The 20,418-nt window shown below is 42.4% G+C and overlaps 2 protein-coding genes across 3 annotated transcripts; both read right to left on the minus strand.

Moving 5' to 3' along the window:
• Positions 1 to 6,894: 6,894 nt before the first annotated feature.
• LOC123101346 (uncharacterized) lies at positions 6,895 to 12,277 on the minus strand. Its single transcript, XM_044522838.1, has 9 exons — positions 11,563 to 12,277; positions 11,368 to 11,462; positions 11,145 to 11,277; positions 10,387 to 10,433; positions 10,171 to 10,266; positions 9,927 to 10,028; positions 8,134 to 8,258; positions 7,885 to 8,050; positions 6,895 to 7,119 (listed from the first exon to the last, which is right to left on the minus strand). Exons 4-9 carry the CDS (start codon positions 10,423 to 10,425, stop codon positions 6,895 to 6,897), a joined length of 753 nt encoding a protein of 250 aa, XP_044378773.1. The 5' UTR covers positions 10,426 to 10,433; positions 11,145 to 11,277; positions 11,368 to 11,462; positions 11,563 to 12,277.
• Positions 12,278 to 14,973: 2,696 nt separating this feature from the next.
• LOC123103768 (hypersensitive-induced response protein-like protein 1) lies at positions 14,974 to 19,442 on the minus strand. Of its 2 annotated transcripts, XM_044525448.1 has the most exons (6): positions 19,364 to 19,442; positions 19,166 to 19,267; positions 16,611 to 16,830; positions 16,011 to 16,131; positions 15,671 to 15,859; positions 14,974 to 15,574 (listed from the first exon to the last, which is right to left on the minus strand). In XM_044525448.1, the coding sequence occupies exons 3-6, from the start codon at positions 16,797 to 16,799 to the stop codon at positions 15,210 to 15,212; spliced, it is 864 nt and encodes a 287-aa protein (XP_044381383.1). In that variant the 5' UTR covers positions 16,800 to 16,830; positions 19,166 to 19,267; positions 19,364 to 19,442; the 3' UTR covers positions 14,974 to 15,209. The 2 variants fall into 2 exon arrangements, with proteins under 2 accessions (XP_044381383.1, XP_044381384.1); XM_044525449.1 differs by lacking the exons at positions 19,166 to 19,267; positions 19,364 to 19,442 and adding an exon at positions 19,045 to 19,150.
• Between the last annotated feature and the right edge of the window lie 976 nt (positions 19,443 to 20,418).

Consider the following 20,418-nt stretch of genomic DNA (forward strand, 5'->3'; position numbering starts at 1 on the left):
TGGCGAAAGTTGCGCGGTACTAGAGAGGCTAGCAATGGTGGAAGGGTGAGAGTGCGTATAATCCATGGACTCAACATTAGTCATAAAGAACTCACATACTTATTGCAAAAATCTATTAGTTATCGAAACAAAGTACTACGTGCATGCTCCTAGGGGGATAGATTGTTAGGAAAAGACCATCGTTCGTCCCCGACCGCCACTCATAAGGAAGACAATCAATAAATAAATTATGCTCCGACTTCATCACATAACGGTTCACCATACGTGCATGCTACGTGAATCACAAACTTTAACACAAGTATCTTTCAAATTCACAACTACTCACTAGCATGACTCTAATATTACCATCCTCATATCTCAAAACAATCATCAAGTATCAAAATTCTCATAGTATTCAATGCACTTTATATGAAAGTTTTTATTATATCCCTCTTGGATGCCCATCATATTAGGACTAGTTTCATAACCAAAGCAAACTACCATGCTGTTATAAAGAATATCAAAATGATATAAGTGAAGCATGAGAGTTCATTAATTTCTATAAAATAAAACCACCACCGTGCTCTAAAAATATATAAGTGAAGCACTAGAGCAACAACAAACTACTCCGAAAGATATAAGTGAAGATCAATGAGTAGTCGAATAATTATGCAACTATATGAAGACTCTCTAACATTTAAGAATTTCAGATCTTGGTATTTTATTCAAGCAGCAAGCAAAACTAAATAAAATAAAATGATGCTCCAAGCAAAACACATATCATCTGGTAAATAAAAATATAGCTCCAAGTAAAATTACCGATGAACAAAGACGAAAGAGGGGATGACTTCTGGGGCATCCCCAAACTTAGGCTTTTGGTTGTCCTTGAATATTACCTTGGGGTGCCTTGGGGATCCCCAAGCTTAGATTCTTTCCACTCCTTATTCCATAGCCCATCGAATCTTTACCCAAAACTTGAAAACTTCACAACACAAAACTTAACAGAAAACTCCTAAGTTCCGTTAGCATAAGAAAATAAATAACCACTTAGGTACTGTTGTGAACTCATTCTAAATTCATATTGGTGTAATATATACTGTACTCCAACTTATCTATGGTTCATACCCTCCGATACTACTCATATATTCATCAAAATAAGCAAACAACACATACAAAACAGAATCTGTCAAAAACAGAACAGTCTGTAGTAATCTGGATCAAATGTATACTTATGGAACCCCAAACATTATAAAATAAATTGCTGGACGTGAGGCATTTATCTATTAATCATCTGAAAAAAGAATTAACTCAATAGCACTCTTCAATAGAAACTGGCAGCAATTCTCGTGAGCGTTAAAGTTTCTGTTTTTTACAGCATGATCGTAAAGACTTTCCCCAAGTCTTCCCAAAGGTTCTACTTGGCACAAACACTAATTAAACACAAACAACACAACCATAATAGAGTATATATAAATTATTTATTACTAAACAGGAACAAAAAGCAAGGAACAAAAATAAAGTTGGGTTGCCTCCCAACGAGCGCTATCGTTTAACGCCCCTAGCTAGGCATGATGATTTCAATGATGCTCACATAAAAGATAAGAATTGTAACATAAATAGGGCATCATGAAGAATATGACTACACATTTAAGCCTAACCCACTTCCTATGCATAGGGATTTTGTGAGCAAACAACTTATGGGAACAAGAATCAACTTGCATAGGAAGGTAAAACAAGCATAACTTCATAACTTTAAGCACATAGAGAGGAAACTTGATATTATTGCAATTCCTACAAGCATATATTCCTCCCTCATAATAATTTTTAGTAGCATCATGAATGAATTCAACAATATAACCATCACATAGAGCATTCTTATCATGATCTACAAGCATAGAAAATTTACTACTCTCCACATAAGCAAAATTCTTCTCATGAATAATAGTGGGAGTGAACTCAACAAAATAATTATCATGTGAGGCATAATCTAATTGAAAACTAAAATCATGATGACAAGTTTCATGGATATCATTATTCTTTATAGCATACAAGTCATCACAATAATCATCATATATAGCAACTTTGTTCTCATAATCAATTGGAACCTCTTCCGAAATAGTGGATTCATCTCTAAATAAAGTCATGACATCTACAAATCCACTTTCATCAATATAATCATCATAAATAGGAGGCATGCTTTCATCATAATAAATTTTCTCATCAAAGCTTGGGGGACAAAAAATATCATCCTCATCAAACATAGCTTCCCCAAGATTGTGGCTTTGCATATCATTAGCATCATGGATATTCAAGGAATTCATACTAACAACATTGCAATCATGCTCATCATTCAAATATTTAGTGCCAAACATTTTAATGCAATCTTCTTCTAACACTTTGGCACAATTTTCCTTTCCATCATACTCACGAAAGATATTAAAAACATGAAGCATATGAGGCAAACTTAATTCCATTTTTTGTAATTTTCTTTTATAAACTAAACTAGTGATAAAAGAAGAAACTAAAAGATTCGATTGCAAGATCTAAAGATATACCTTGAAGCACTAACCTCCTCGGCAACGGCGCCAGAAAAGAGCTTGATGTCTACTACACAACCTTCTTCTTGTAGACGTTGTTGGGCCTCCAAGTGCAGAGGTTTGCAGGACAGTAGCAAATTTCCCTCAAGTGGATGACCTAAGGTTTATCAATCCGTAGGAGGCGTAGGATGAAGATGGTCTCTCTCAAGCAACCCTGCAACCAAATAACAAAGAGTCTCTTGTGTCCCAACACACCCAATACAATGTAAATTGTATAGGTGCACTAGTTCGGTGAAGAGATGGTGATACAAGTGGTATATGGATGGTAGATAAAGGTTTTTTAATCTAAAAATATAAAAACAACAAGGTAACTAATGATAAAAGTGAGCACAAACGGTATTGCAATGTGTTGAAACAAGGCCTAGGGTTCATACTTTCACTAGTGCAAGTTCCCTAAAAAATAATAACATAATTGGATCATATAACTATCCCTCAACATGCAACAAAGAGTCACTCCAAAGTCACTAATAGCGGAGAACAAACGAAGAGATTATTGTAGGGTACGAAACCACCTCAAAGTTATCCTTTCTGATCGATCTATTCAAGAGTCCGTAGTAAAATAACATGAAGCTATTCTTTCCGTTCGATCTATCATAGAGTTCGTACTAGAATAACACCTTAAGATACAAATCAACCAAAACCCTAATGTCACCTAGATACTCCAATGTCACCTCAAGTATCCGTGGGTATGATTATACGATATGCATCACACAATCTCAGATTCATCTATTCAACCAACACAAAGAACTTCAAAGAGTGCCCCAAAGTTTCTACCGGAGAGTCAAGACGAAAACGTGTGCCAACCCCTATGCATAGGTTCATGGGCGAAACCCGCAAGTTGATCACCAAAACATACATCAAGTGGATCAATAGAATACCCCATTGTCACCACGGGTATCCCATGCAAGACATACATCAAGTGTTCTCAAATCCTTAAAACTCAATCCAATAAGATAACTTCAAAGGGAAAACTCAATCCATTACAAGAGAGTAGAGGGGGAGAAACATCATAAGATCCAACTATAATAGCAAAGCTCGCGATACATCAAGATCGTATCACCTCAAGAACACGAGAGAGAGAGAGAGAGAGAGAGAGATCAAACACATAGCTACTGGTACATACCCTCAGCCCCGAGGGAGAACTACTCCCTCCTCATCATGGAGAGCACCGGGATGATGAAGATGGCCACCGGAGAGGGATTCCCCCCTCCGGCAGGGTGCCGGAACAGGTCTAGATTGGTTTTTGGTGGCTACGGAGGCTTCTGGCGGCGGAACTCCTGATCTATTGTCCTCCCCGAAGTTTTTAGGGTATATGGGTATATATGGAAGGAAGAAGTACGTCGGTGGACCTTCGGATTGTCCACGAGGCAGGGGGCGTGCCTAGGGGGTTGGGCGCGCCCCCCACCCTCGTGGGCAGCCCGGGACTGTCCTGATCCATCTCCGATACTCCATGGGCTTCTTCTGGTCCAAAAATAAGTTCCGTGAAGTTTCAGGTCAATTGGACTCCGTTTGATTTTCCTTTTCTGCGATACTCTAAAACAAGGAAAAACAGAAACTAGCACTGGGCTCTGGGTTAATAGGTTAGTCTCAAAAATAATATAAAAGTGCATAATAAAGCCCATAAACATCCAAAGTTGATAACATAATAGCATGGAACAATCAAAAATTATAGATACGTTAGAGACGTATCACCAGGCTATCCAGCTATTGACCGTACACTCAAGTCAAAAAAGGAGTGGTAGGAAAAAACTTAGCAATGACTATGAAGAAAACATTTATTCTAAAATGACACATCTGAATTTAAGAGCCCCCGGTTAAGATGGGTAAAGGAAGTTGTTTTTAAGAAACAAAGTTTTTAACAAAAAGCTTTTTTGTTTAACAACAATAAAATGCTTAGTCGAGCCGAACATAAATTATTATTTTACAAAAAGTTGAGCATGAAAGTGACTTAGCTCATTAATGTGCTCGGCGTTGATGACGCGGTCGGGGCTTGTGGCGGGGCAAAGCCTCCGGTCCAGCTAATCTGACGAAGCTGGTCGGCTGGTGACGCCGAAGTCCCCGGAGTAGGTTGATGAAGAGATGACGAAACCTCTAGTCCAGCCGAGGTGACGGAGCATGTTAGCGAAGAGATACCAGAACCTTCATGTCAATCGAAGTATTAAGGCAGGTCAGCGTGTTGGATGTCGGCTTGAGGAAGAGGTGGCACGGCAGTGCCGACGCAGGTCAAAATTTGTGACGTGGTCGATGCCGGCTTGATGAAGTGACTGCATGGCGATGATGGTGTGCCCACCCCGTGTAATCCATGTGCGACGATGTTGGTGATGATTTAGCCTTAGCAATGCCGAACTCTTGGTCAGCTCGCCGGGGTGATGATCCGATGAGGTTGACCTTGGCTCAACAAAGCGATGACTTGTCTAGCATAGATTGGCATGCGTGGAGCATCGTTGTCGGGCTAGTATGACACCGGCGTGATGGTGAAGATCGCCTAGGAAAAGGATCAAAATTTGTGGGCATGTATTTCATGAACAAAACACAGTATTCTAGAAAAAATCCTTCAAAAAGGACGTCCAATAACCGATTCATCAAAAAGATGAACTGGGGTCAGATTCATTTTCGCGCAGAAAACAAGACCGAAAATTGATGCACTCATCAGGCATTTTTCGGAGTTTCAAATGTCGGATCGAGCTAAAATTTTGAGGGGTCATCGATATAGGTATTTCATAGCCGATGAACGGTTGGATTTTCCAAAGGATGTCTGAGATGGATGCTGGACTCTGAAAGATCATGCGGCGCCACCATGCTTGGTTTTGGCAATTGATGACAATCTCTATGAACTAATGGTTGCCTTGAGTTATATTTGAAGGGTTTATCCATAGGTTTTTTCTTGAAGTCTATTTGTTGGTTTCAAGGATAGTATGTTATGACCAAGGTGTTATTCAAGGAATTATCGAAAGATTGGTCATGTGAGAGGTTGATCAAGACTAAGTCAAAGAGTGAATCAAGTTGATAAACGCACAAAGCATACAAGATGTATCGAGAGGGATCAAGTAATCCGATGGTATGGTAAGCATTGTCCATTACACTTTGTATACTAACCCATGGTCTACTGAGAGTTCTATGTGGGGTTATGTATGTTTCCATGGGTTTGCATCAAGACGAAGACCTCATACAACCCATGGAGGATGACATCAAGTGGTGATCGTCATCAAGATTGCGGTGTGCGAGTTCAAGTGGAGCATCACAAAGAGATCACGTCCTTGAAGCTTGCCATCCATTGTGGTGACAATGGACTTGTGAAGATTTTTCGAAGAGTGGCTCACCCATAGTGGAGTATGGGGGGAGCAATCTACTAGTTTTCATCAAGCCAGCACCATCAAGTAAGGTGATCCAACTTGAGAAAGTCAAGATCGTCATCATCTAGCTCAACTGGACTATGTGCAAGACAAATGTTTGCCCTTGATAGGTTTTCTATTTTACCGGTTTCATGGTGGTAGTTGGGAGACCGGGTTGTAGGATCGATTGCCGTACTATCAAGGGGGGGCTCTCAAGTGAGTAGCTTGATTGTATCGTTCGTCGAGAGCTCAAACCATTGCATCCTTGTATCATCTTTCTTGGTTCTTATTTGGTGTTTCTCTTTGTGAGTTTTAGAGCTTATGGTCATCTTCATGACAAGCTCGAGTTCATCAAAAACGGAGGTCATATATGCTTCTTCTATGTTGTTTTTGTTGTTGGAGCATCTCTTTGTAGTACTCATCAACTGATTTTTAACCTTGCACTAGACGATGTAGTCTACTATGAAGTTGGCGAGTGTAATAAGCAGGCATAAAATGTTCCCTCATGATTCGCTTCATGCCAGTCCATATCGCTGGTCGCTCGTGAGTATGGTTCTTATTATCCCACCATACAAGAGCATACTCTGTAAATTCCATTCATGCAACACGATCCTTCTTCTCTTCGGAGTAGTTGTGACCATCAAAAATCTGATTTACGCGCGTCTCCCACTCTAAATATTTCTCCAGGTCAACACAACGTCCCGAGAATTCAGGTGTGGTTATCTTGATTCGACCCAAACCATCATCCTCGTGGCCACCATTGCCGCCATAGTCACGGCGCCGCCCAGCATGAAGGTGAGCCCCAACATCATGTCGTGCTCGGTGAGGTAAGCCTCCACGGGCATTAGAATCCTCAAAAATATCATCATCATCGTTGTTGTCGCGGTCACAACGTCGTCGTGGTGAGCGGGATTGTCGGGGTGCCACATCCCTTGCCTAAAGGCCTGAACTGCAGTAGTGAGCCGATTAAGACTCTCGGTCACCACCTATAGACTATCAGTGCGTTGTCGGTCGCTGACAGTTAAACGCTCGTTCAACCTATTCTCGACACCTACAATATTTGCAGACAATTCCTCAACCCTTGTCCCAAGCTTTCTGTTGGCTCCCTTGATCGACATTAGATGGATACGCAAATCATCACTTATCTCCAGATCCACCGAAAGTTCATTGTCCTCCTCATGATCAGATTTCTCATGATGTGAGTTCACCATCTTTCAAACAATTGAATCAAATAGCAGGAAAAAATTGTACCATGATCAACCTTGCTCTGAATACCACTTGGTGCAACCGTCGACGAAAAAATGATGGCGTGTATGCTTTCTCAATCTTTCACGGTACACTGATCTCATATGCAAACTTTCCTTGTCTAATTTCCCAAACAGCCAAGCAGCAAAATAGCAATGAACACCACAAAAACTATATATTTACTAAATGCAAACCTAATTAAACAACATGCACACCCTCATTGGAAGTACGTGGACGATTGTGAAAGAACCAGCAGCAAACTAGAGGCCTCACCTCCAATCTTCTAGCCAAAAGAAAACGGAACCAAATCGGTTCTTCAACTCAATCGCGCACAGATCTTGGATGTCATCATCTAGCGATTTTTCTGGTTTAACTTACGTAAAAAAAAACGTCCCTCGATACACGGCCAGATGGCCTTATATGTAGTGCCCGCAGGCACAAGGTTGCACCAACCTAGACTTCTATTACGACTTGAAAACTAATTGGACATAAAATCTTTTTTTTTGCGGGTAAATTGGACATAAAATCTAGTTAGACACATACTGATACATGCACGTGTCGTATATTAGTGACCAGGAAGAAAAAACACTCTCTCCTATTTTAACTAGGACGCATCTAGGGAGCGGCCGGCCGCTCCCTAGCGGTCCCGAGCGGCCCCCAGAAAAGAAAAGATTCGGTCCCCATCGATCCCAGAAAAGGAAAGCCCTCCACCGGTAGCAGCAGATGCATGCCAACTCAACAAACCACGCATTGGACGCAGTCCTCGAGCCATCACATGCCCTCCCATCCCCTTCAGAAGCTCTCACACCCTCCTGGCCACCAACTTCTTTTCCCCAAGCCCCCACCTTCTTCCCTGATGAACAAGGGGTTCCCAGGTCTGGATCTCCATCGCCAGAGCTGCCATGGCAGATGAATCAATGTGAAATAACAATAGAATTGGAACAATTTTCTACGTAAAAAAAGAAAGAGGAAGGACATACATATCAGAAAATACCAGGCAGCACCAACAAGGGTGAAAAGGAGGTGATCCTTTCTCCTCCTGTTCAGATCCTTCCTCCTTGACTTCCCCTTTCCCCCCTAACCAAATTTCTCCTTGCAAAAGTAGCTTCTCCATAGTTGAAGAAAGCATAAACAGAGATCAAAAACAGGAATATATGGTACCTGTGCAATTTCAAGTGATTTTCATGCAACTACATCATGGGACTAGCCAACTTTTGCAGCAATGTGTGCAACAAAATGCAGAAAAGTGTTCAAATATATGGAAGAGAGCACATAGATAGTATTATTTCACACATAATGTAGAAGAACCAATGTCTATGTAGCAGACAAAAGAAAATAAAAGTATATTGTAGGCACTATGAAAACATAACTACCAACTAGACAAGAATCTCGTTTGCATGTGTTTTTCCTTTGATTTTCCACACGGTAGTATTATATGTGACTTTGTAGCTTAGAATTGTGTGCACAAACCTACAACAGCTCATCCACCCCATAACCTGGAAAACATGCATATGATGCAAAAAAGAAGCCTGAGAAAAAATGAACCACCTCTGACTTGTATTTGTGCAACTTCACCAAGTACAAGTGTGCAAATTGACAACACTCCCATACCCATCTACTTGTGGGGTTTGAATTTCCATAGTTGGCATCTTCAACTCATATAAAAGTAGATGATGCCAAATCATATAATTTCATATTCATTTTGGTTTTAGATAATATTATGTATGTAGAATTCCAAACAAACTTTATGCTGGGTGTTATGTAACATCATCTATTTTGTGCAACTGCAAGTACTGCTGCATGCAATTCATGTTGCATGTTTGTGCAACTATATAATGAATTTTGAACTGATAAACATGAATTTAGCCTGTCTAAACACAAGAAATGAAAAAATAGTGAATTTTAAAAGATTATAATCTTCCAAATAAGTAGTGCAACTACATTCAAGTGCATATGCAAACCTAGAAAGTCGTATGCATGTGAACACATGAGGATGCCAACTACTGAATGGTTCTTGTGCAACTAAAGAAGTTGAAGATGCCAACTCATGTGGCATTGTTGTCCAATTATTAAAAAAAGTTGGGGATGCCAACTCCTGATTTTTAGTTGTGGATGCCAACTAAAATTGAGGATCGTGCGGCCAGGAGTCGGCCGCTCACCTGCTCCAAATAGCGCGCGCGCTTTTTTAAGAATTTAGGTACAAATATTTATTCTCTGGAAAACTAAATTAAAAAGTTGAGGATGGCAACTTGATATCCTGTTTGTTCTGCAACTAGAAATGCTGGTGATGACAACTAATGAGATATTCTTGTGCGACTAGAAATGCTGATGATGCCAACTAATGAGATGTTCTTATGCAACTAGAGAGGTTGAGGATGTCAACTACTTGGATAATGTCGTCCAACTAGAATTGCAGAGGGTGCCAAGTCATTAGATACTGTTGGGCAATCCTCATTTTTTAAGATGGGACTAATCTGAGTTCTTGTGCCCTAGAGAAGCCGAGGATGTCAACTAGTTGTATAATGTTGTCCAACTAGAATTACTGAGGTTGCCAACTAATTAGATACTATTCTGCAACTAGAAAGCCTAAGGATGCCAAGTCGTTACATACTCTTGGGACAATTCTAAAAAACTTGAAGAGGCAACGTTGAGCAACTGAGAAAGTTGAGCATGCCAAAGCTTAATTAGTCCTTCTGCAACTATGTATGAAAATTAATACACTTGGCTGCCTGTATGTGGAGTAAAAAATATTCCTGATGGAATTTTATGTTACCTCAGCGACTGCTGCAGAAGATGTGGCATCTATCCCTTTGGATACTGCCTCCGTGCGCACCTTTCTTCTCTGCAGTTTTACTAAGAGGAATCTTTCGACACCCTAAAGTTGTGTAAGAAAAAAAATGAACAAGCATAAGGGGTTGAGAAAAAATTAAACATGTATATGTGCCATATAAAAAACCTAAAGGACAAAAGAAAAATGAAGGAAAATAAATTCCAAAGGATTGCTGTTCTCCACTCACATCGTCACCCTCTTCATCCCCGTCCTTATCATCGCCATGCGGCTGCCGCTTAGCAGCCCTTTTTGAGTTCCGTCGTGAGATGGGATTTGCATAACCCTACAATGAACAAAAACATTGGGATGCTAAGAGGGTAAAAGAAAAGGGCATAATAAAACGGTCAGAGGATAAAACCCAAAAAAATAAAGTGCTAATAGGGTAAAAAGAAAAAATGGCAACCTCTGTTTCATTGTCAGGCACATCTCCTTCTCTAGCCATTTTGGTCTCTGCAACAAAAAAATGTGAACAATGTATTAGTCAAATTAACAGAAGTTGCACAGGGGAGAGAAAATGTGGTGGGTTGGCTACTTTTATATATGAAGTTGGCTAGTTTGAATTAAAAGATAAGTTGCACATGATTTGCTGCCTAGTTGAACAAAAAATAAGTGCCACCCAAAACACAATACTCCATCAGAACAAAAATTAAGTTGGCTCTTTTTATCACAATGTTGGTAAGTTCTATCTAACAAGTTGCACAAAGGGGGCTGCCCGGTTGCACAAAAATGGCTAAAAAAGAAACAAATATGCAAACTCCTACAACAACTAACCCTAAGAGCCCTCACATCGCAAACCCTGTATAACCACCGCATTTCTCACCAAGCTCCATAGGTCATATACATCCACAAAATTGACTCCTCCAATAACACAAAAAATGAAAACCAATTGCTTAGTCCAGTGAGAAGCCAACTAGGTAGAACCTCTTGTGCAACTGCACAAGCCTGACTAGCCAACTAGGTAGAGCCTCTTGTCAAACTGCACAAGCCTGACTAGCCAACTAGATAGAGTCTGTTGTGCAACTGCACAAGCCTGACTAGCCAACTAGTTTAATCAAGCACACCAATGCACATAGCGTTTTGTGTAAACAAAAGTATCAACTAACCCACCCCGTGAAACACCCAAAAAAACTGCATAATCGGTCAATTTCATGAAGCACCCACAACAAAAGCATCCCTAGATCCCCTGTGGCAAACTGAACGAGAACCCACATGATGTGCCAGCTCCAGCTACAACTTCCACATGCATGGTCGCCTTCCATTTTTGCCGTTTCACAAAGTGGAATTGATCACCGACCTAAAGGAGGCATGGAAAAAGTTACTTGTCTGTGTGCGTGCGCGCGCAAAAAAAAGGTAAATGCACCCACACTACTTGCTCGATACTTACCTCATCATCCTCTGCCTCCCCGTCGATATCAGCACGACACGGCTACCGCTCGGCGGCCGTTTCGAGTTTCGCCGAGAAGAATGGTTTGTAGACCCCTGCATATAGAACAAATAAAACACAAAACATGGTCAGAAAAAACCCCCAAAAAACAGTTATTATAATTGCAAAACAAAAGTGCTATAAAAAGCGACATACCTCTCCTTCACTTGGAATCGCATCTCCTTCTACAACCATTTTTGGTCTGTGAAAAAAATGTATACAAGCAAATTAGTCGAAGCAACCAAACCAAATGTATAAAAGAAAAAATGAGCAAAAACAATTGATATAAAAAAAGTTGCCATGAAGTAAACAACTAATGCTGATTTTTCAAAGCACACCTACAAAATAAAACAAAATGTGTGCAACTTGATGCACTTTATGGCCAACAGGGCACACATGAGTGTGCAGCCAAAAAATCAGCATACACACTGCCTGAACATGATTCAGGCACTGGAGCCAAAACTAAACTAGCCGCCAACCTTGCAAGTACATATACCTTCCCTCTACAAAGTGTGACTAAGCGCAGCGGACTAGGATATATACTGCTTTGATCTGCAAACTCTTGCATGAACACATACCCTTGACAACAAAGCACACATGACTGTGCAACCAAAAAGCACACACTGCTTGAACATAGTTTACATAATATCCATCTGAATACCATCGATTGTGCAACGGATTAGCCCTCACTGTGCAACTTCTTAAGTTGGCTAGCCAACTGAGATATGTATATATTTGATCCAACTACATTTGCGTTTCTATGCAACTATTACAAGAAACTAGTCAAGTGGTCACTTATATGCATAGAATGCCAGCGACCCAATTTCCACCAGCAGGAGCCCAAGCAGCAAGGCCATCAGCTCATGGGACGGGCCTAGCTGGGTGCCAATCGAAGGAGGACAGACTACAAGTATCCAGGCTATCTCGAGGAGCCATCTTTAGAAGTAAAAAGCATCAGGAGACACCTACAAAAAGCGATGCAATGCTGGTTATTTGGTATCTCTGCAAGTTTCAAAACGATAGAGTTGGAGGAGACTTTTGGCCCTGGAACCTTTGCTTTTCATGCTGGGTGTTTGATTTATTGGGATTGTAGTAACATGAGACCGGTAGTCTCAGCAGCAGAACAACAAGGAAAAATGAGCAGTCAGGCTCGACAGTCTGGCTCATGCTATCTTGCAGCTGAGGGACGATGCTGAATATTTTATCCATTATGATGCTTCTTCTCAAATCTATTTGAGGAAGTTTACTCTGCTGTGGAACCTGGAGAAGAGTGATTCAGATACTTCAGTTCTTTGTGTCTTTGCTCCAACTACACTTGTGTTTCTATGCAACTATTACAAGAAACTAGCCAACTGGTCACTCATATGCATGAAACTTATGAGAAAACAGAGAACCACACGGATGCATTTTGAGAGGGTTGAGAAAAAACAACGGAACTATCCTCTTATGTACTTCCTTCCTTCTATTCCAACTCAAATCGCTGCTCAAAAAATCAAAAAATCGCCACACCGGATCAGACAAGGGCGACATGCCGGAATACCTCGCCGAATATGCGTGATATGGAGGTGAGTCGCCATGAAACCCGTATCCACTAAAACACGCACCCTTGACTCCCCATGACGAGACAGGAACTCCCAAAATCCACCGGACGTGACTAGTTAGTCGTGGGCACGGCCCTCCGCGAAAGCTACCTGGTACTCGCCGGACATCCACCGGAAACCCTAGAACCCCTCTCCGGCGAGCCCATGAAGGGGGACCCCGACCACGACAGGTGGAAAAATGGGGAAGCAAGAGATGCGAGGCAAAATTGGCGGGCGACCGTACCTGCGCCGGCGACAAGAAGCGGATCCCCGCCGCGCTCCAGCCCTTCCCCTTCCCTGCCCCCTGTCTTCGTCTGCGTCGCGACAGCGGTTGCCTCTTACCGCTGGATTTGGGGAACGAACAGAGCTAGAAGAGAGGGAAGTGGATCAGGGAAGGAGACAGAGGCGTGGCTCACCCTTCGTTGTGTCTACTTTCTCCATGCCAAGTGGGGCCCGTGCCACGCGTGCGAGGCGACGCGAACCATCTGGAGCAGGAGAGCGGCGCTTGCGGGCGGGCCCAGCCACGTGCGCGTTCGGTCGCGTCCCGACCAGGTACGACCTGACGCCGAGGACCGCACGATCTGGGCTGATCGAGCGGCTCGCGTTCGGCCGCTCGTTTCGCTGAGATAGTGCGCGTGCACTCTGAAGTATTTAGGTTTTAACTAACTAATCACTATTAAGCTAATATAAAAATCCGGCAACCGTTCACAAAATTCAAAAATAGTACTAGTTTCCTTGTGTTAATCACGTACGACTCAAACGACTCACACTGTTGATCAGACTTTTGCATGGAGTCCTGATCTTCGGCTCAACTTCATCCGTTGGTGCAATTTGAATGGGAACTTCTACAACAAAAGTACATGCCACCCTGTTGTCATGATAGAACTTACTCACGTGGTGAACTGTTTGATTGATGTCATGAACAACGACAAATTCCTTTCTTTTCTGACGCAAAGCAGGCAGTATATATTTCTCATTTCTTCCCTGTCCAGCCTTCAAAATATCCACTGCCACCGTAGTAGACACGGTCGCATCAGACTTGGCCCTTCGCTACACCTCTATTACTGGTTGGTGGAGAAAGATTTCGAGAAATATCAAGAAGAAAGAAGCTCGTTTGATGATTACCATGGCAGTGTACACGGTTTGGCATCTACAGAAGAAGAGAAATAGGAGGATTTTCGAGGGGGAAAAGGCAAATGCTGAAACTGTAGCGTCTTTGATCCAAGACGATCTGCACACTGTAGGTCCAATTCTATGCGAGTAGTCCCATGAATTCTTTTGGCATCTATTTTCTTTTCTCTTTGTAACTGGACTTCCAGTACTTGTACAGTATTTTCCCCTTGCTTAAATGAAAAAAAGGCAGAGCTCCTGCCGTTTCCCGTCAAAAAAGATATATGATGCCTTGCCACCTATGCCTACAAGACCAATACACGGCTACCATCTGCTCATCAAATGTGTCTACGCCAGGTACGTGTGGTGGGCATGTTTTTCTGAGCTCTTTCCAATGGTTGGCATGCCCGGTAAACTCAATAGGCTTCATGATTGGTGGATACATGTCCGGGGCCTATGCCCAACGGCCACTCGGCGAGATTTTGACTCTCTGTTCATGATCATCTGTTGGGAGCTCTGGAAGTAAAGAAATGCTCGTGTATTCTCCAATTTCCCCTAACAGGTTTATGAGGCTATGTTGGTCAGCAAGCTTGTTGCTGATTTTAAGCTGTGCATGTGGTTCTTGGAAGAGGTGTTAGTATTGTGAGAGGGTGGCCTTTGTATCTATGGTGTGGTGATGGCCCTAACAATCAGCTTCTGATTGTTCTGGCGTCAATTGTAATCATAGATCTCCTCTTCTATAAACATATGGTACACATAAGTGTAATCTCAAGAAAAAAAACATCTCTTGCAAAACAGTAAAGACATCTCAGAAGAAATCCCCCATGAAAACTATGTAACCACAATACTATAAGGCAAAATAAACGAGGCAAAAGCATTAGATCAACTTCATCACCAACATTTCATAACACACTTATATCATCCTGCATTCCCACAAGGTTAAAGGTTTTGTTACCGCACATCAACCTAAGGCATGGCACGCCACGATCCACATATGGTTCCATATAAGTTCATAATAATACGGCATGCATCATATTAGACAGTACTCTAAGCAATAGCTAGCAAACCACAAACCACCACCAGCTTCAAAGTTCATGCCGGCAAAGCCAACTGCTAGTTGTCAGAGGCAGACTGGCCTTGAAGAAGACCATCGCGGATCTGCGTGGCGATGTCGCGCACCGCACCAGGGCCATGGGGGATGAACACCGCCGAGGACTTGGAGGATGCGCCGATCTCTTTCATAGTATCAAAGTACTGGGTGATCAGCACCATGTCCATCACATCCTTTGCAGTGGTGCCAGGCACGTTGACTGAGAAGCCCAGGACGCTGTCCCTCAGGCCATCCACAATGGCCTGGCGCTGGCGGGCGATACCGAGGCCAGACAGGTACTTGGCCTCTGCTTCACCCTCGGCACGCTTGATCTGGACAATCTTCTCAGCCTCCGCCTTCTCGTTTGCAGCCACCCTCATCCTTGCAGCTGCAAAAGGCACAAGTATCATGTCAGTAATATGATGGAGGCAAGATTTAGGTACAAGTGTCCAACTTCCATCACGTCAGGGCTTTAGCAAATAACCTGCATTGATCTCATTCATCGCCTGCTTGACATGCGCATCCGGCTCGATGTCGACAATGAGGGTCTGCACGATCTCAAAGCCATATGCGGACATAGCCTTCTCAAGTTCATCCTCCACAGCCTTTGCTATATCGTTCTTCTGCACGAAAGCATCATCCAGGTTGAGCTTTGGAACACTTGCCCTGATCACTGCAGATATCAAGCAGTGCCCCAAATTAGTGGATACAGGAATAGTGGGATATGTTGAACAAATTACATTCAGCTGTATCAGTGATGATATGAATATACTAAGCTACTGAAACACCATATAGAAATCTTCACGTATACCAAGAAATCCTACCATCAAAGACATAGGCTTGAATCTGGGATCTTGTGTTGGTCAGTTTGTAGTATGCGTCACTTTCTTTGCCAGCCAGAGGTCGGTACTGAATCGATGCAACAACAGTGACAAACACATTGTCCTACAGAACTTCACATGTCAGCAACATCACGATAATTCTTAATAGCAGAAGAAAATACAGAACACAGTATCAATGGCAATGTGACCTTTTGGATAGTTGATTAGGTCACTAAAGGATTAATAATTAGTAAGTATAGTTATACGAGAACGTTTCTTAATATCATGTGGCAGTCAATTTAGGATTATATGCAGATGGCAAACCAAAATGCTAAAATTTAGAAGTTGCAGGGAGTAACTAACTACCAATATAATTTTATATACTTTCAGTGCCGTTCATTTTATATAGAAGAAGTTAACAGGAAAAGCAAGTTTTCTTCAAACAGGGATTCATGTGATTTACAGCCCACAAAGACCTACTATAAGATGCAACATTAAGCTTTGAAATTTCTGTTAGGACAAAAACGATGGCACATTTTCTTTGGAAATAAAAGACATCTAAGCATCCATTTCGTAACTGGGTGTTAAGATAAAGTGATAAACCTTTGTCTTGGTTTCACAGCGCACATCCAGCTGCTGCAACCTGAGTGTGAGATGGCCAACTACACGTTTCCCAAAGATCCAAGGCAGGCAGTGGCATCCTGGCTCAAGCACACTGTCAAACTTCCCAAACTGCTCTCTGATGGCCACGGTAGACTGGTCAACTTGAACACAGCAGCACAGATTGCCCATACTGCAGGCTTCCGATCACTTCTGGTAGTACCTGGATATTTCATATATCATAAGATCAACAAAGTAATGAAATATGTCTATAGTGATGATATGCATAATACCATTAACTCTTTTTTCCAAAAATAAATCACCAATAGCAACTACTCCAAATTTTCACACATTATTAAATCAACAAGTATCCCTACACTCATTCAGGAGCCGCATGATGCTCATATCAACCAACAAAACAAACAGTTGTGCCTCTAAACATCTAGAGATATACCCAAAGAAAGCTATTTACTCTAAATCCAGCTTTACTGATGATTGATTTTCATTTTCTCAGTGAACAAAACTGAGATCTCCAACTTACTTGAGCAAAATGATTTAATTTGTTTGTACAAATTACAAGGCTGCAGAGATAAACATACATAACTATAAGAGCTTTCTGTAGAACACCACAAGAACAGAACAGCAAAAGAACTAACAATTCTTGAAAACAATACTAACAGTCAATGGAAGAATGCAAGAGAACATCTGAACATGCCTGAGTCGAAATTTAAATTGGCAAGGCAAAAGTGAAATGCTCAGCTGGTAAAAGGATAGGGCCAAATTAGAAACAGGGTGGACCTTTACAAGGAAGGCAGGCATCTGCAATGCGCCTTATAAGCAAGGGCGCACTACAGGTCCACAGCCTGTTCAATTATCCCATTGTTATCTGTATCCACTTGGATGGAGACCAATGAGACCAATCAGCAAGCATATACGCATCCTAAGCAATTCACTAATCGCCCACTTGGGCATTCGAGCTAACTTAAGAACATATGAATCACTTTCAATGGCTTAGGCTATTTGTAAAGGAGACAACTGCGTACAGAACAGGTAGATTAGACAATGATAAGATGCTAAAGACTGCAACTGTGCTTCCTGCAAGCAATCATTATTGATTCTAATGGATTAATTGCAATTGGTGACAACTATATGGTCCCACTCCCACCACACACGAAAAATAGCAATTATTTGTTTATAATCATTACAAGGCTTCAGAGATGACTAGCATACATAATACAACAATTACAGGAGCTTTGGCTAAAACTCTGGAAAACAAGAAAGCCAAAAGAACTACGTATGTAACAATATTAACCCCATCATATAGAACATATCGAATCTTAAAGTAATTCTCAATAACATGTTTACTGCAAAGCAGACAATAGAAGTATGCAAGTATCCAAGACAAGAAAGAATGCTTGGCTCGTACCAGGATAGGTTCAAATGACAAGGTGGGGTGATTAATGAGGCAGGAAAGAGGTGGTATATATAAGCAAGGGCGTGCTACAGCCACCATCATCCTCAATTATCCCGTTGTACAGACGTAAACCAGAACCAATCAGGGAGTTCCTACATGAGCCTAAGCATTGACTAATGCCCCACTTGCATGTTTGAGTATTAAACACTTTCAGGGATGTATAATGGTTAGGTTGCAACCTGATCCTAAAAAGGTCTTTGCAAATCAGCAGACAATAGCGTACAGGAACAGTTAGTTGGACATTGACAGGATAGTAAAGACTGCAACAGTGTTTCTTGCTATCATTATAATTTGATTTGACAGGCAATCGGCAGAAAATTCTATGATCCTACTCATACCACACAAAAAGTTGAGCAATTTCGGCAGCAAGCACCCATGAAAAAGTAGTTAATTTGATTATCCACGGAGAAAACTAGGGGAAAAGACACCCGGGTAAGATTTGGTGCTACACTCCAACGAGGGAAAAGATATCTGAGAGCAACTAGCACAAGCACCAACAGTTCTCGTCCAAACGACTAAACTGCAGTAACTTCCAATTCTTTTTAGTTTTATATATAATTACGAGGAAATTGCAGTGGATAGAGATCGAGGACGACCAGACTTAGGAGTCGTCGCGCCAGACATCAAGAAAGAGACAGCATGTGGAGAAAAAACAGGGGGAAATCCATCCTCGACATTAGGTTTTTTTTTCAAACAAAACAAAAAGAAAACACAGAGAGGGTAAAGGCAACGGAACAAGAAGAAAGAACCAAGGGGAAATTGCGCGAGAGGTGGTGCGGGTTGAGGACCTCGACGACGCGCAAAGACTCGGCGCTAGACTAGAACAACATCAAACGAAGAAGCAGAGTAAGGCAGAAGCAGAGAGGGAAAACAAGAACACAGAACGGAAAACGAAAAACAAAAACACAAAAAACAGAGGGGAAGATCGATGTGCTCGGGTCGTCAAGATCGCGCCATCCCTACCACTACCAGCAAGCAAAGCAGGATCCGGGAGCAGAGGAGCCACAGCGAAGAACTGCCCGGATCTCACACGATTAAAGAGGAAGAAGGAGGGGGGGAAATGAGGGTTTTTGGGGTTCTTTACCTGCGTCCGGGGGTTGGAGAAGAGTGGGGAAAGGTGGGAGAGGTGAAGTGGCAGGAGGACGGCGTCTGTTGTGTTCGTTCCCCCCACCCCGCTGCCGCGGCCCTAAATAGCCAGGCATTGTAGATGAGGATCAGCGGAAGAAGCAAGACCTCTGCCGTGAAAATCATTGCGATTAGCGCCGGAGAGTACTGCCAGTACCGGATGCGGTTTGCTGCCAGCCGGCGGGCGGAGCGAAAGCTGGGGCAAACCGGCTGCAGATAAGAACGTGGAGGGTCAGTCTTTTTCTCCGTCCTTTCTTTCTTTCTTTCTTTCTGCTTTCTTGACCCTGCACTTTGGGCCCACACGACCATCTTCCTGACTGGTGGGTGATCCGAGATACTGCCAACCAGCCCATGGTTTCCGATGCTCAGCTGTGGTGTGGTGTTGGTCCCTTTCTCTGCTCGTCATGGTTCCGGTAAGCAACACGCCATTTTATCATCTAAACTAGTTATGTATTTTTGTTTTATAGCTAATAAAGTGTGTTCTAACAGATAATTTGCTAACCAAAATTGTGGTCAAACTTCTGCTTACTCGTGATGAGTTGGTCGACATTGGCGAGACTAAGATGAACTGGCAACACAAGAAAAAACAGAATCAACTAAACAAAGAGTACTTTTTCTTGCCATGGCCAAACAAATGGTGCCGCATTGGATTTTGGTCACCATACAGACATTCCCTCATAGCTGAAATCTCGATAAAAAAAACATTAGTGTGGAGACCACCCATCATGCAACCTCCAACCCGATGCCCATATGGAATTACACACCCCGTTGTGTGGTCGACATCTCCTATCAAGCTAGTTGGCAGCGTACCATCCTCCGTGTTCCAAAATAATTGTTTGACAGCGTGGTGAATTTTCGTGGAAAAAAAGGAGCACGCGCACGAGCAAAACCCTAGGCAACGCCTCATCTATTCCTCTCGCCGCTGTCAGGGCGCGTCACCGGGCAAAGCATGTGCGGTAGGCAGCAGCCGGGAAGTCTTGGAGGGCTGGAGGCGAAGGAGATGTGTGCTCGAGTAGCAGCCTTCGTCAGGCGGTGCTCCACGACGGCGTTAGTGATCCAATGTGGTGATCTTCAACAGCGTCCTGGCCTGGCTAGGTCATCATAGAAGAGCAAGTTGGTGCATGGTCCTCGATAGCCACGAGATCGACATCTGACTCAGACCCATTGTGCAACAGCATGGAGGTATATTTTTTTAGATTTTCTTCATAAGGT

The sequence above is a fragment of the Triticum aestivum genome, chromosome 5A (assembly GCF_018294505.1).
Source record: "Triticum aestivum cultivar Chinese Spring chromosome 5A, IWGSC CS RefSeq v2.1, whole genome shotgun sequence".
NCBI lineage: Eukaryota > Viridiplantae > Streptophyta > Magnoliopsida > Poales > Poaceae > Triticum > Triticum aestivum.

What these genes read in the sequence shown, in the direction of transcription:
- LOC123101346 (XM_044522838.1), bottom strand. Translation starts at nt 10,425, where the DNA reads ATGGCTAGAGAAGGAGATGTGCCTGACAATGAAACAGAG. An exon ending in CTTCTGCAGCAGTCGCTGAG is followed by an intron (nt 8,259 to 9,926) that starts GTAACATAAAAT and finishes ACTATGGAGAAG; the next exon opens with CTACTTTTGCAAGGAGAAAT. An exon ending in TGCCTGGTATTTTCTGATAT is followed by an intron (nt 8,051 to 8,133) that starts GTATGTCCTTCC and finishes CTGCCATGGCAG; the next exon opens with CTCTGGCGATGGAGATCCAG.
- LOC123103768 (XM_044525448.1), bottom strand. Translation starts at nt 16,799, where the DNA reads ATGGGCAATCTGTGCTGCTGTGTTCAAGTTGACCAGTCTACCGTGGCC. An exon ending in GCTGTGAAACCAAGACAAAG is followed by an intron (nt 16,132 to 16,610) that starts GTTTATCACTTT and finishes GAAGTTCTGTAG; the next exon opens with GACAATGTGTTTGTCACTGT. An exon ending in GATGAATGAGATCAATGCAG is followed by an intron (nt 15,575 to 15,670) that starts GTTATTTGCTAA and finishes TGCCTTTTGCAG; the next exon opens with CTGCAAGGATGAGGGTGGCT.